Source organism: Myxocyprinus asiaticus, chromosome 30 (genome assembly GCF_019703515.2).
Source record: "Myxocyprinus asiaticus isolate MX2 ecotype Aquarium Trade chromosome 30, UBuf_Myxa_2, whole genome shotgun sequence".
Lineage (NCBI taxonomy): Eukaryota > Metazoa > Chordata > Actinopteri > Cypriniformes > Catostomidae > Myxocyprinus > Myxocyprinus asiaticus.
The window spans coordinates 14,022,987-14,039,203 of NC_059373.1; the positions used below are offsets into that span (position 1 = coordinate 14,022,987).

Consider the following 16,217-nt stretch of genomic DNA (forward strand, 5'->3'; position numbering starts at 1 on the left):
AAACATAATATAGCATGTTATAAACATGATGTACTGTTCTAAAAACACATAGTTGTGAGAGCTAATGTCAGAATAAACATGGTAATGGCATACTACCGTGCTACTCTTATTATTGACATAGCAGAAGTAGTATGTGAAGTATGCAATTGCGAACGCAGCCCATGAAACGCGTGTAGTGAGTCTGACCAATCGTGAATGAGCTGTGTCGTCATCAGAGCTTGTGCAGCAGAGCCAGCCGGCTGCTCTTGAATCGCTCTCGCGGTACTTTGATGGCATCCGTCAGGGTGACGCGACGGTGGCGACGGTTCAAGTCAGATAAAATTTCTAACCGACATGCACCAATTAAGTCCAGCGCCCAGCTGCATGAAATCGAACACACCTATTCTCTCTCTGTGAAACATTCAGAGAGGAGCATCAAAATAAAAGCATGTGACCAGATGGGATATATGAATTTTCAACTTATTTTTATTATTTTCAGTTAAACTGAACAAACTGAAATTTGCACATCCCTTAAGAACCAGACAAAATTGGACCTAATGATGGAATGTCTATTATTTTAATGTACATAAGCGCAACTCAGGAACATTGCACTCAAGTGTATTTACATTAACCACAAAAAAGTATGCAATTTTTGATATGCATGGCCAATGGGAACAGTTAAAAAAACAAAACTATCACACTGCACAATAGGTGTCTTTATCTCAAGTAGAAAATATAGATTTAAATCACAAATGCAGCACAATTATTTCAGAAGAGTTTAGAAAAAATTGTGGCCATGGTGCTTTTTCTTTCCACAGGAACAAAGTTTGTGGTGTCAAGTAAATAAAGTTCCAAGAGTGAATCTTCTTTGGATTCCTTTAAAATTAAGGGATTTATAGATTTATGTTAAGGACCTTGAAACAAATAAACACAAAGCTAAACATTATGAAAACCTCTCATTTTTACAACTCAAAACAAAATCTTGTCCTTCAATAAAGTTTTAACAGAAATATATCTATATAACATCTATAAAAAGGAGATGAACAAACACCACAAAAACAATTACGTGAAACCAGTTTCAGATTAATAGTCTGAAACATATGCATTGCTTAAAGTAACTTGATTAGACATAGAAAAAGACAGCAGTGGTAACATGTGGGACTGTTCACAAGCCTGTGTTAGCTTGCCCATATCTCTTGTGCCCAGCGCTCGTTCTGTAAAAACCATTTGTGGGCAGACCCACGGTCCAGTTGAAAGAGTTGTTCTTGGTTTTGATTGACAGCTGTGTAGCGGATACTCAGTTTGGGGTTTGGTATGAGAGCCGCAGAGAGGAGCCGACAGCCGGCTGCCAAGTACACACTCTCTGTTACATCCGCAGCATCAGCATGCCTAAAACCAACAATTTATTTGTACTCTCACAAACCACTACAAGTACTAGCAAACCAAGACAATTCTGTTTGGACCAGCAAATAATACGTTTTGCCTTTAAACTGTTAAGATGTACATCAATATGTCTATCACACTCACTCACCGTCTGAGCATAATCAGAAGTGGTTGGGAGGATCCAGCAGGGGGCTGTAGGCTTGTTTTGACAGAGGTGATAAACATCTCAAAGGCCAGTGTCATCTCAATCTCCCTGAGACTACAGGGCAGAAACAGAGCTTCGCTTTCGCACACCACAGCAGAGTAAAACCCTGCTAACCGAGCGCCTGGAACAGATATGCACAAAATGTAATGTATATCTGGCGTTCAGGCCCTGTTTACTTCTGGATGTATACATTATTGTGTCACTGTAAGTGGATAAAGCTCAAAGGCAGAACACAGTTGCTTCCAAATATACTTGGAAGGATGGATGATAATAACAGGTGTAAGTGGGGCTTTAGTGCACTCTGGGGCACTTCTCACAAAGGACATGCTGAGTTTTGGTGTTCGTTTCACGAGAGGATGTGGAAAATTATCACCAACAGGTCAATCAATTTGTGCAATTGGATAACAAAAACAAACTCAAATCAACATTTCATCAGAATGAACAACTTGTTCACTTGAGCAGATTATTGATTCTTGTAGGATCAGTTTGCATGCTGTTACTACAACTTACAAGAATTTTAAGATTTGTCACTCACGTTTAAAAAGAGCCCTGGCACGGCTCCAGTTGTTCTGCTTGCCCAGTTTATGGATAAGGTTCTGTAGCTGGATGGTATCAGGAACCATACCATGTATTAACATGAACTCAAGAATGTCTGCAGCAACCTGTAATGTTTGCTTCATCACACACAGACGTAGATGAGCGCTGAACATTTCTGTGTACTCATTTACCTGGACACTGTCTGGAAAAGCAAATTTGAAAGTTAAATTGTCAAAAAAGTAAGCAATGTTGAATGATCAGTGGATAAAAATTTAGACAAAATGTACTTAACATGATAATTTTTGTATTTAACAAAGACTACATTTTAGAACATACTTTGAAATAACTAAAACAAATAAAATTCAGTCTGATGAATACAACATTACTAGTGGCACCACGCTATACTGACTGAAATTACATCAGGGGACTTATGATTGATTCAAAATTACTTTATTATCAGGCTGTCAATTAAACAAACTAAATAGGACATGCCGATTTTTTTCATCAAATTAATCTCAATTAATCACATATCAATATTTGTGGAGAAAGGTCCCCAAATAAAGATATAAATACATAATTCAAACATAAAAAATATTTAAGTCAAGACTCAAGATATTCAGACTGAAATGTATTGCATTTTTGTGGCAGATGAGTAAAGCACTGATTAGACAATAAAAAAAGTGGCTTTAGAAGTCAATATATATTGTTTGTTTTACTCCCATATCATTGTCAATCTGTCCGGTTCTCACAGGATGCTTTCTTGCATTCCGTCTGTGCTACTTTTAATTGCCGGTCTATGTACTGATGGACGTTTTTGGAGTGTTTCACTGGTTTTCAGTATCATAACGCCATGTTTTTAGTAGGGATGTGCCAAGGTGGTTGACTAATCGAACAGTCATCCAACATCCAACTAGTATATTAGTGGGGTCGACTATTAACATTAGTATTTTAGTGGTGGTGGTTTTAAATGGGAGACGCAACTTTTTAGTTTTTTGCATGATGATAACTTGCTGTGCTTAACAGTGAATAACAGTCTGCATAGTAAAACCCTCTACAAGAAGTCTCTTTAATGTTTTAGGTCTAGTCCTTTTATGCACTGCTGCTGTTACAGCCAAAGCACCACATAAACAATATATTTCAAGACAATCACTGTCAGATGTTAAATCCTCTGCTGTGAGTAATTCTCCCCATATTTGTGAGGTGTTGTGGAGAGATTAAAGCCTTTTGCTGATTCTGTCTGGACTGCTAAAATAGTTGCATAAAAAGGTTTAAACCCTTAGGATGACATGAAATAGATGTCGTGTAATCTGACAGTTATGAGCTTTTGAATGCGAGGCAAGGATTGCCCTGAAGCGCTCGGGTTAAATTGTAACGCGTCATTCTGCATTCAGGATGCACATAAGTGCTTTTGTGCTGCTCTGTATTCGAGCTTTTCTTATTTCTTACTTTACCTATTGTGCAATAAGATGTTATAGTTATTTAGTCTATTTACAGTATTTGTTGAATGTCTGTTAGTTACCATGTTGAAGTGCTGCGCTTGGCGTCCGTTTATCCCTTTGAAACGTGTCTGATCGGGGGTCACGTGAATATTACGAAGTCTAATTTTACATGGGTTCCTTAACACAGACTAGTCGATTACTTGTTTAGACAACCCAGAACCCACCGACTAGTCGATTATGAAAATTGGAAGTTTTGCACATCTCTAGTTTTTAGATTGCTGGGTCAAGTTAAAAGTAGTTGGAAACTTTGAAAATCACATTTCGAGATCCCTGCATTCTGAAGTGCGCTGACTGCTCCCTGCTGACATGGCTCGTAAAAACACAAACTTCCATGTACTTCAAACTTGAATTGCTCAGACAGAAATTACATACCTCTATTCTATAAGGAGGCATGATTAATTGCATTACATTTTTTAATGCATTTTTTTTTTATATAATTAATCACACTGAATTAAAGCATTAAATTGACAGCCCTACTTTATTGACATTATGAGATTAAGCTTGTAAAAGTAAATTTCTTACTTTTTGCATTGTTATATAAAATATAAAGCTTCCAATGTCAACAAACTGATTGTAATATGCAACACTGCGAATCAAAAACTGTTTCTAAAGTTTGTTTTGTATAGCGTATACAAAATAAATATTATATGAAATGAAATAACTCACTTATATGATGCCTGAGTCCGGGTAAGTTGGTAAGAATCTCAAAGGTGTCTCTGTGTGATGTTTTTCCAGCTAGGAGAGTCAGGACCCGTTTTCGACCATCTATGTCAGCCTGCTCGCAAGGCCACATGTTTGAGGTGACAAACCAGTCATCAGCTGCAGGAAAAGAAATACATACTCAGGCATTCACTCATTTGCAAATTCTGAACAATGTGCAAAATTTTCCACAACTCCGCTTTACCTCTGAGCATTTTTAGAGCTCCTTCAATACTTCCACTATGAAGGAAGAGCTCTGTTGCTGTGGTGACCAGCTGACAACGAGACACCCTGTGTTCATTACCCATGAGCCCCTTTAGTGTGGTGAACTCAATGTGCAGTCTGAACATCACACTAACCAGCTTCACTCCCTGAGCGAATGCATGAGAACAGGAAAGGCACACAGACGTAGTAGTCAGTCAAAGGTTCTTATTGTACCGTGTGCTTATACAAACAGCATATACACTCACTTTATTCCAATCTCGTGTCTTGTGGTACCTAAAGATCAGTGAGACTCCAATTCTGCCCAGGGTGGTTTTCAACATGTCATCGAATGAGACTTGCTGACATACTGCAAAAAAACAAAAAACACAACATAAATATTCAAGTGTAGTCATATAACATAAGGTTCCCACACCTTTTGACCAAAACATTTCCTTGACTTTTCCATGACTTCTTCAATCATTTGTGATTACTGGATTTTTCAACATTTTAAAGAGATTGCACTCCCAAAGGGCAACTTCTAACCAATGAAATAAAGAGCTTTTCATAACTAGAACATTTTGACTGTGGGTGCTTCTCATTTCTGAAATTGTGCATCCTCAGACAGGATGAAAGGAAATGGGGACAAAGGAATTGAAGTGAGACAGATTTGTAAAAATGGAATGTCCTGCTCACTCAAGCGTCACTTCAAAGTGCCATCTCTGCACAGTGCATTACCTCAGAGAGCTTGCCATTATGATGTTGAAACTTTGTTAATTTATATTTTCATAATAAAACCAATAATTCAAGGGACACTGTTAATGTATGTGACAATTATGGTTTATTTAAACAGTGAAGGTGAAACATGAATTAAAACTGTTGTGTAAGATGTTAAGGGGGAAGATAATTTATGCGTGTCAGGTGCTTCGACCACAAAGTATTTTGCATAGGATGCGCCTGTGCTTCCTCGCTCAAGCATCCTTGATAAGCTTCCTCCATTCCTCACCTCATCATAGTGCATTTAGAGAATTAAAACAATCCTTCATGATGGTGGACCTTGATCGGTTTCCGGGTCACGGGCTTGATTATGGAGGAGTGAGGAAACCAGGATGCACAATTTAAGAAATGAGAAGCACCATTTATGACTATATAAATAGACTCCATGACTTAAGTTGACTGCTGCATGGGCTTTATTCAAGGGAATCTCCATTAAGAATGTTTGCATTGCAGCCAATTGGGCTTTCCCGCACACGTTTGTGAGGTTCTATAAACTAGATATCACAAGACTGCAGTGCTCACAAGATTGCAGTGCTGGAAGCACAAAAAAAGGCGCCGTCTATATCCCATAGTGAGATGTCGAACGAGTCGAAATAAAGAGAACTTTGGGTTACGGCTGTAACCTCGATTTTCTGAGGGAGATGAGTGAGACATCTAACCAGAGGGACTATTATTCATCTGCTCAGAAGAGCTGTAATGATATGTCATTTTGGGCCTGTGCAGTAAATAATAAAGGGATTGGTAATAGCCTTTAAGGTGTGATAATAAAGGGCTTCGTGGATGACCACTCTAGAGGCATGTTCATTTCAATGACTTTTCTAGGCCTGAAAATATATTTTTATAAAACCTGGTCAATTTTTTACGCATGTTTCTCATGATCTTAAATTTTGTGATTTATACTTAAATGCTTGAAATTAGTTTTGTAGACGAATATATACTCTGCCTATGTAGGAATTAGAAAACAAATGTTCATTAAATTCGGGTGAGCTTGACTAGAAAGCAATGGAAAAGCAAAAAAAAAAAAAAGTAACCAACATACATGTGAACTCCTTCAATACTTTTTAAAAAGCATCCCAGGATGTACCTCATGAAGTTGGTTGACAGAGAATTCCCAGAGTGTGCAGAGCTGTAATCTACACAAAGAGTGAATACTTCAAAGAAACTAAAATATAAGATATTTTTATTTCATTAGTTTAACATTTTGTTCAATACATAATTCCCATACTTCATTTGTGTTAATTTCATAGCTGTGATAACATTTATTCTAAAATGTGAAATATAGGTCATGATAAAGAATGAGAAGGTTTGTCCAAACTTTTGACAGGTACTGTATAGGTGTGCATGCTTACCTGTTTCAGCAAATAACTCATATGGGAGGGTGAGTTTGTCATTAGGTTCTTTCAACAGTGCCATTGTAACACAGCAGCAGAACCTGGTAAGTTCAGCAGGAATGTGTGTACCCACACAAACACCACAGAACACTTGTGCCAAACCAGTCCAGTCTTCCTGATGCTTCAACATCTGGCCACACACACATACACACACATGCGTAAAACAAAAAAAATGCATGATTGAGAGGATAGCCAGTGCCGGTCCTTCCTATCCGCAAGTTGCCTAGGGCCCCCAATCCGCAACCCCATGCTCTCAAAGATGTTATAAGCAGCCGAGTACTTGTATTTGTTGCTATGCAGAGCTCCTTGATGCAAACATAACCATAACAGTAAAAAAAAAAAATCTATAACATGCAAATATAAATGTAATGTCAACTATAGAGGATGAGGAGAGTGTTGAGGGGGTATTTATAATTATTCTAATTAATTATTTCATATGCATTTCGAACAAGCACCAGGTAAAATGAGACGTGTAACGTATTAGATAAGCATGGCTATGGTTACTACACGTCAAGAACAAAAAAAAAAAAAAAAGAAAAAAATGCACCAGGAAAGTGAAACGATCAAGCAAGAAGGTGGTATATACTCTCATCATATTTAAAATTCTTATTTAACCCTTGTGTTGTGTTCATCTTGTGCCAACACATTTTGTGTTCCTGGTCAAAAATGACCGGCCCACTAAGATTGTATATAAAGCTCTCATATTGTATATATTATAACAAGATATCGCATTAGATCTTTTTTTATCAACTTATTTTTTTGTAATTATGACAGGTTTTGTACTCCTTTTTTGAGAAATAGAAAATATTTTTATTGATAGGAGGATTAATTGAACTGAGCTTATATCAGGCCAGTGGGGGGGAACTCCCTGCTGAAAACAAAAATAACAATAATTACATAAATTAATAACCACTTCCTTGATCTGAACAAAATAGGTGTCATTTTAAAGCTTAGAATCTGGACTTTACTTTATATAACTGATCCTACCAATTCTTAAATAATGCTTTTTTATTTGCTGACAAATAAGAATTGTTTCTAATCATTTGCAAATTTATCACAACAATTATATTCAGAGTTGGTAAAACCATAAAAAAGATGAGATGGCCATGTGTTTTATATCGTTGGAAAGGTCTCAATTAGTAGAATGCAATGAGCAAATTTGTTTCACTCAGAGGCCAAACTGCAGTGAGTATTAGTGTATAAAATTCCCACAGACACACATATGTATAATAAACAGAAGTGGCTTTTTGTCACGTTTTTCCTCATTACTTCCTGAAACATACATATAACATAGATAATGACATATCGTCACTTACAACAGACTAACCCGATTCAAACAAGCCCAAACGCAACATAACATGACAAGTAGATCATGAAATATCCCTCAAATAGTGTACATGGACACAAAAGGAAGATGCACAAAAGGGCACTCAACACACATTGTGTGTGTGTTTTTGTTGTGTGTGCACATGTCCGAGGACTTTGTGTGTGCAAACACACATCCACATATGTGCTCATCTAAAGGGTTTGGGATACTCCTGAACACTTAATATTTCTGTATTTTGTAGTCTAATCCATTAATTTCCAATGGTCAGTCATTTTAGACCAGGAACACAACAAGTGTATCAAAGTGAAATAAAACCATTTGAAGAAAATGGTCTAATTTTTTGTGTGTGTGTTTTCAGATACCATATATGAACAAAGTCAAGGAATTTTATAAATAGGATTAAGTTAAAAAAAAAAAAAAAAAACATTCGTAAGAAAAAAAGTCATCCAAGTCAAAATGACCGGAACACAACATAAGGGTTAATATTAACATTATCATTAGAAAGCTCATACTCCAGTTCTCCAGCTTCGATATTACACCACTGTTTTATGACAAATTTCATATAGAAAGTAACTTCTTAATTTGTGTCAGTACACATCAAAGCATGCAAAATCAAAACGCGACATATATGATTTGTAATAATGAATGTAATAATTGGGGGCCTGGGTAGCTCAGCGAGTATTGACGCTAACTACCACCCCTGGAGTTGCGAGTTCAAATCCAGGGTGTGCTGAGTGACTCCAGCCAGGTCTCCTAAGCAACCAAATTGGCCCGGTTGCTAGGAAGGGTAGAGTCACATGGGATAACCTCCTCGTGGTCGCGATTAGTGGTTCTCGCTCTCAATGGGGCACGTGGTAAGTTGTGCATGGATCGCGGAGAATAGCATGAGCATGACCTCCACGTGCTGTGAGTCTCCGCGGTGTCATGCACAGCGTGCCACGTGATAATATGCGTGGATTGACTGTCTCAGAAGTGGAGGCAGCTGAGACTTGTCCTCCGCCACCAGGATTGAGGTGAGTAACCACGCCACCACGAGAACCTAGTATACAGTGGGAATTGGGCATGCCAAATTGGGGAGAAAAAGGGATAAAAAAAGAAAAAAAAAATGAATGTAATAATTGCATCCCTGTGCAATCATACAAGCTCTGCTAAATAGACTGTAATAACAGTGCTTCAATAAACAATATCCATTAGAACTTTTTAGTCCAAAATATGCTCATATATTTACCTCTGATTTCTTGAGAAAAGATTTATTTAATATTTTCTGGACAATTTTACAATCAGACAAGCATTTAACTGTGATAATTTTCAGAAAGCTAGATGGTGCTAGTGTGTTATTTTTGGTGACCATTTAGTTGTCAAATTTTATTTCATTGTTCATTTGTCTTCCTCCCATTTAATATTTTTTCTATCTGTCTTTTAGTCTTCATTCATTTGATCTTTTTCATTGTTTTATTGTTTACAAAACTTTAACATTATTATTCTGTAAACTTAGCTAATACCATTACTTTGCACTGTTCCTGTGTTAGGTCATTTTAAATGAAGTATAAATTTTTTTCTGCCTTCTGGGACAATTCTCAAGTTCATCAGTAAGACCAGCAGCACAAGCAAAATGCCTGTAAAGTTAGCTAAAGCAGGCACAAGTGCAGACCCCAGTAACGTACAGCCAGCAAGTGCCATGCAAACTGACCCTGCAGACCTGCCTTATGTTCCTTTTCCTTTAATTTACTGAAAATTGGCATCTTAAATATCGTTGGCATATTGCAAGTATAAAAAGTAATAAACACTAATGTTCCTTACTATTAACTCACTGTATGTTGTTTTTTTACTACGAAACTGTTCTGTGAGACAGGCTTATATGGTAGTATATGTAAATATATATTTATATTTAGTATAGCAATCAAACTGACAATCAAAAAATATGGCAGAGTATAGGATAGAAAGAGAAAGAGGAAAAATAAATATGTAAACAAGTATATATGATCAACCATGAAAAAGAGTTAGCAAACTCACCTCTACTCTTACCACAGCCTGGGCCAGATCAGAAAGCTCTGCAGTATGAGGGTTAGTGGCCAGTGCTCTATAGACATAAAAGAAAGTGTGAGTGTGTGAAAGTTTGAGTGTTGTTACTCATGAGGATTGGAATGTATAAAAGCCATACTTCCTGAAAATGACACTCAATCTGAAAATCGAACAGATAAAGTTATAAAAACTTTAATCTTACAGACCAGTTACACAAAACATCTGCTATGGCATGAGTACCAATAGGCTTGTTTGTATTTAGTTTAGAATAACACTGATTCGTAATGTCTCAAGACATGTTCAAAAGGCACAAATCAAATCTAAAGAGAATGAAAGAGATAATACCTGCACTTGACAGCTAGGAAAATGTCCATGTGTTGTCTAGGAACCTGCATCATTTGAAGGTGACTCTGCATGACCTCGCACTGATCCACACCAAATACACATCCAGCCTCGACAATCTAAACACAGTAACACACAGAGATGAATTGTGGCTTTACTTTAGTTTTAAATGCACTAACAGGAGATCATCTCAAGATCAGATCCTTTTTTCATTTCATCATTCAGCTGATATGCAACCTTTAGATGATTTTGCAGGAGGCCAAAACCAAATCTTGATACAGGTTTGGAGCGTCATGGTGACAGGATATTCGTTTTTGGGTGAACGATTCTTTTTAAAACTAGTTAACATGCTCAAGTGCAAATGTAAGAGGATCTGGACATGATCAAGTCAGCATTGCTGTATTTAAAAAATAAACATACATCTTCGATCTCTATTATATGATAATGATCTACTGCCCAGAATATGAACTTTACCTTTGAGGTGAGGTGAATGAGCTCTGGTACATAGCTGATCAGTCCTCTTTCCCTCACATGTTTAAAAACGGCTAACACAAGCTCAGATGGAAGCTAACACACATAAATCACAAACACAAATGTTGACATATGAAGTTCTGCACACATACACTGGCGGCCAAAAGTTTGGAATAATGTACAGATTTTGCTGTTTTGGAAGGAAATTGGAACTTTAATTCACCAAAGTGGAATTCAACTGATTACAAAGTATAGTCAGGACATTACTGATGTAAGAAACAGCACCATCACTATTTGAAAAAAGTCATTTTTGATCAAATCTAGACAGGCCTGATTTCCAGCAGCCATCACTCCAATCCTTGAGTAATCAAGCTAAATTGCTAATATGGTACTAGAAAATCAGTTGTCATTATATCAAACACAGCTGAAAGCTATATGGTTTGTTAAATGAAGCTTAACATTGTCTTTGTGTTTGTTTTTGAGTTGCCACAGTATGCAATAGACTGGCATGTCTTAAGGTCAATATTAGGTCAAAAATGGCAACAAAAAAAAAGCAACAGTTTTCTATAGAAACTCGTCAGTCAATCATTGTTTTGAGGAATGAAGGCTATACAATGCTTGAAAAAAGGTGTACACTACAGTCTTCAAAGACAAAGGACAACTGGCACTAACAAGGACAGAAAGAGATGTGGAAGGCCAGATGTACAACTAAACAAGAGGATAAGTACATCAGAGTCTCTAGTTTGAGAAATAGACGCCTCACATGTCCTCAGCTGACAGCTTCATTGAATTCTACCCACTCAACACCAGTTTCATGTACAACAGTAAAGAAAAGACTCAGGGGTGCAGTCCTTATGGGAAGAATTGCAAAGAAAAAGCCACTTTTGAAACAGAAATATCAAAAAGAAAAGGTTAGAGTGGGCAAAGAAACACAGACATTGGACAACAGATAATTGGAAAAGAGTGTTATGGATCTTAAACCCATTGAGCTTTTGTGGGATCAGCTAGACTGTAAGGTGCGTGAGAAGTGCCCGACAAGATTTATGGCAAGTGCTACAGGAAGCGTGGGGTGAAATGTCACCCGAGTATCTGGATAAACTGACAGCTAGAATGCCAAGGATCTGCAAAGCTGTCATTGCTGCATGTGGAGGATTTTTTTGATGAGAACTCTTTGAAGTAGTTTAATAAGTTCTGAAAATTGTTTTCAAATTGTAATAGTAATGAATGTCCTGACTACACTGTGATCAGTTGAATGCCACTTTGGTGAATAAAAGTACCAATTTCTTTCCATATGAGCAAAATCTGTACATTATTCCAAACTTTTGGCCACCAGTGTACATATATTTACTGTGTGTGTGTGTGTATATATATATATATATATATATATACACACACATACACACACACACACACACACACACTACCGGTCAAAAGTTTTGAAACACTTGACTGAAATGTTTCTCATGATCTTAAAAATCTTTTGATCTGAAGGCGTATGCTTAAATGTTTGAAATTAGTTTTGTAGACAAAAATGTAATTGTGCCACCATATTAATTTATTTAATTATAAAACTAAAATTTAATTAAAAAAAAAAGTTTTGGACTTGGACCAAATAATAAAGAAAAGCAGCCAATAAGTGCCCAACATAGATGGGAACTCCTTCAATACTGTTTAAAAAGCATCCCAGGGTGATACCTCAAGAAGTTGGTTGAGAAAATGTCAAGAGTACATGTCTGCAAATTCTAGGTGAAGGGTGACTACTTTGAAGATACTAAAATATAACACAGTTTTGATTTATTTTTGATTTTGTTTAGTCACAACATAATTCCCATTGTTCCATTTATGTTATTCCATAGTTTTGGTGACTTTACTATTATTCTAAAATGTGAAGAAAAAAAATTTGAATAAAGAATAAGCGTTTCAAAACTTTTGACCGGTAGTGTGTATGTATATATATATATATATATATATATATATATATATATATATATATATATATATTATATAGTGACGAGGAGGAGGGCGGGGCTGGGCCGGGCCGTGAGTGCGCAAGGCCGGCCCCCAATCGGGCTAATCAGCCAAGGAGAGGGATAAGGCCGAGCCGGATGCGGCAGTTCGGGAGAGAGCGAGCCACACGCAGCTGCCGTGTGTGTTTATTTTTGTGTCTTTTTAAGTTTTCATTAAACATTATTTTGATGGTTCATCCGGTTCCCGCCTCCTCCTTGCCCACATAACCCTGTTACATTGGTCCCGAAACCCGGGAAGGAGGAGGGATGCGCTGTCGTGGAGTCCTCACCACTGCCGTCCACCCAAAGGAGCAGCTGCGGCCATCCACCGGGGGACGGAGGAGTCGCTGCCGGCCGCCTGGACACGGAGGTTGGCCGCTGTCTGCGAGGGGAGGAGGGGCTCGCTACCGGCTGCCAGAATGCAGAGGAGCATTCCATCTGCCAGGGGTCGGAGGACTCGCTGCTGTCCACCTGAGGAGGAGTGGCTGTCGTCCGCCAGAGGGTGGTGGAGTGGCCGAGGACCAGGCAACGGCGTGTCTGGGAACCGGCGAGCAATATTTTTCTCTCTCTCTCTCTCTCACACTGTCGCTCCGCCTTGCCCTTTCCCTCCCCTTGTCTCCCTCCCAGGTCTCGAAAGTTAAGGAAAGCCTGCCAGCAGGCATGGCCAGAAGGGCCAAGGGGGGGGGGGGGGTGGTGTACAACATGCCAGGGGTTCCCCGGCCTGAGGCAAAGGAGGGAGGAGGAGGGTGGGCCTAATTGGGCTAATCAGACGAGGAGAGGGATAAGGCCGAGCCGGATGCGGCAGTTTGGGAGAGAGAGCATGTGTGCTTATGTTTGTCTTTTTAAGTTTTCATTAAACATTGTTTTGATGGTTCATCCGGTTCCCGCCTCCTCCTAGCCCACATAACCCTGTTACATATATATTAGATTCTTCAATCACATTTGATCACAAACACACTCACCAGCCTCTTGTGTCTGAGAAGCAAGTTGGTGACGACCACAAATTCTCTCAGTAAACCCAGATTAAGAAGATAAGAGAGCAGAGAGTTTACAGTCTCTTGACTAAAATTCACACCAGGAGAACTACGGCTGTAATATCCCATAAACACCTCCACTTCACAAAGAAAGATGGACAGAAAACAGAGAGAAGCAATTTTTACCCTAAAGTGATAGTTCACTGAATAATTTAAATTCTGTCATCATTTACTCATCTTCATGCCGTTTCAAACCTGTATTTTTTTTCTTCTTTTTTCTGTGGAACACAAAAGGAGATGATAGGAAGAATGTTAGCCTCAGTCACCATTTACTTTCACTGTATGGAGAAAAATGCAATGAAAGCGAATGTTGAATGAGGTGAACATTTTGCCTAACATCTCCTTTAGCATTCTTCGGAAGAAAGTCAAAAGGGTTTAGAACAACGTGAGGTGGAGTATATGACAACAGAATTAGCATTTTTGGGTGAACTATTCCTGGGTCACAAACACTTTCATCAAACAAGTCATGCTGTGTATTAAACGGTTTAACAAAGATCCATTACCTGCTCGCAATACAATAACATGGTTACCAACATGACAGAACTTCTTCACAGTTTCCATACAGAACTGCAACAGAAAACACAAAGCAAACCATTAGAGACCACAAGCTTCAAGAACACAGTTAGAGGCAATTTGGACATTCTGAATTTCACCAGCAGAGGATATCGAAACAATGAACCCATATGACATCATTACAACACAAACCTTTTCATCTCCATCTCTTGGTGTATGCATGAACCAACAGGGACTTCGCAGGCAGGTGTTATGTTCACTGAAATAGTACCAACAATACTAAAGACAGAGAAACATAGTTAAAAATGTCAAGTCATTTTTATTTGTATAGCGCTTTTCACAACACACATTGTTTCAAAGCAGCTTTACAGAAAATCAAGCTATAACAGAAAATGAAACTGTAATATCTATAAAGTCTTTGAGTCATCATTGTGTAGTTTCATTAAATATGACTGTAAATTGTGTATAAAAATAAGTAATTAAATAATAATTGTATTTAGAAACCCAGTGAGCAAGCCAAAGGCGACTGTGGCAAGGAACACAAAACTCCATAAGATGTTGGTTAATGGAGAAAAATAACCTTGGGAGAAACCAGGCTCACTGTGGGGGCCAGTTCCCTGCTAGCTAAACAGCTTGAATATAATGCCAGTATTAGTTATTTGTGTGCAGTGCATGTAAACTCATAAAATCAGTGTGGTATAAAATGTGCTAAAATATTTATTATATAGTCCAGAACCAAAAAATAATAATGGTAGTATGAATGTAATGATAATGTTCATTCTGCGCTATTTCCCAAGCCAAGTACACTCACATTTGAAATTCTTCGAGCAGAAGTCTCTGTTGCAGTCATGACACGAACTTGGACACAAAACAGAGCATTTTCCATTTAAATTGTGTAACCACATTTACTCAGATACGCTAACATGTATTCAAAAGCAAAACACATGAACATTTCATATTCAGCATAGGCACATTAAACTCAGATCCTCTGTATATTATGTAGTTGAACAAAGACAAAGCACATCAGTCTTTACTCTAAAAATGGCAGTGGATGTTGGGCCTGACTTACCATTATTGCACGTGTCCATTACAAGCCTTGTTGATCTCGTGTTTATCACCTTAATTCCATACAGATTATTTGTGTTACTGATATCCTGGTTGTTATTGCAGTCTGTGGCATTCTGCAAGAAGAGGACACTAAATTAAATTCTAAGCTCACCACAATTTGTGTTTGGAACAAAATGCCAAATCAAGGTTAAAGGGTTAGTTCACCCCAAAATGAAAATTCTCTCATCATTTACTCATCCTCATGCCATCCCAGATGTGTATGACTTTCTTCAGCAGAACACAAACGAAGATTTTTAGAAAATATCTCAGTTCTGTAGGTCCATACAATGTAAGTGAATGGTGATTAGTCCATTGTAGCTCCAAAACCACATAAAGGAAACAAAGAAGTAATCCATACCAATCCAAAGTTTGAATCCATATCTTCTGAAGCAATATAATAGGTGTGGGTGAGAAACAGAACAATATTTAAGTCCTTTTTTTACTCTAAATCTTCACTTTATCTTTCACTTTCAGATGTAAAAGTGAAAGTGGAGATTTAGAGCAAAAAAGGGCTTACATTTTTATCTGTTTCTCACCCACACCTATTTTATCACTTCTAAAGATATGGATTTTAACACTTGAGTAATATGAATTACTTCTGTTTCCTTTATGTGATTTTTGGAGCTACAAAGGTCTAATCACCATTCACTTACATTGTATGGACCTACAGAACTGAACTTTTCTTCTAAAAATCTTTGTTTGTGTTCTGCTAAAGAAAAAGTCA

General features: G+C 37.8%; 1 protein-coding gene across 1 annotated transcript; it reads right to left on the reverse strand.

The window, feature by feature from the left end:
- Nucleotides 1-453: 453 nt before the first annotated feature.
- LOC127421369 (protein TOPAZ1-like) lies at nucleotides 454-10,445 on the reverse strand. The gene is made up of 9 exons (XM_051664388.1): nucleotides 10,366-10,445; nucleotides 10,012-10,078; nucleotides 6,630-6,801; nucleotides 4,773-4,873; nucleotides 4,508-4,673; nucleotides 4,270-4,422; nucleotides 2,103-2,306; nucleotides 1,511-1,688; nucleotides 454-1,368 (listed from the first exon to the last, which is right to left on the reverse strand). The coding sequence occupies exons 1-9, from the start codon at nucleotides 10,434-10,436 to the stop codon at nucleotides 1,158-1,160; spliced, it is 1,323 nt and encodes a 440-aa protein (XP_051520348.1). The 5' UTR covers nucleotides 10,437-10,445; the 3' UTR covers nucleotides 454-1,157.
- Nucleotides 10,446-16,217: the final 5,772 nt, after the last annotated feature.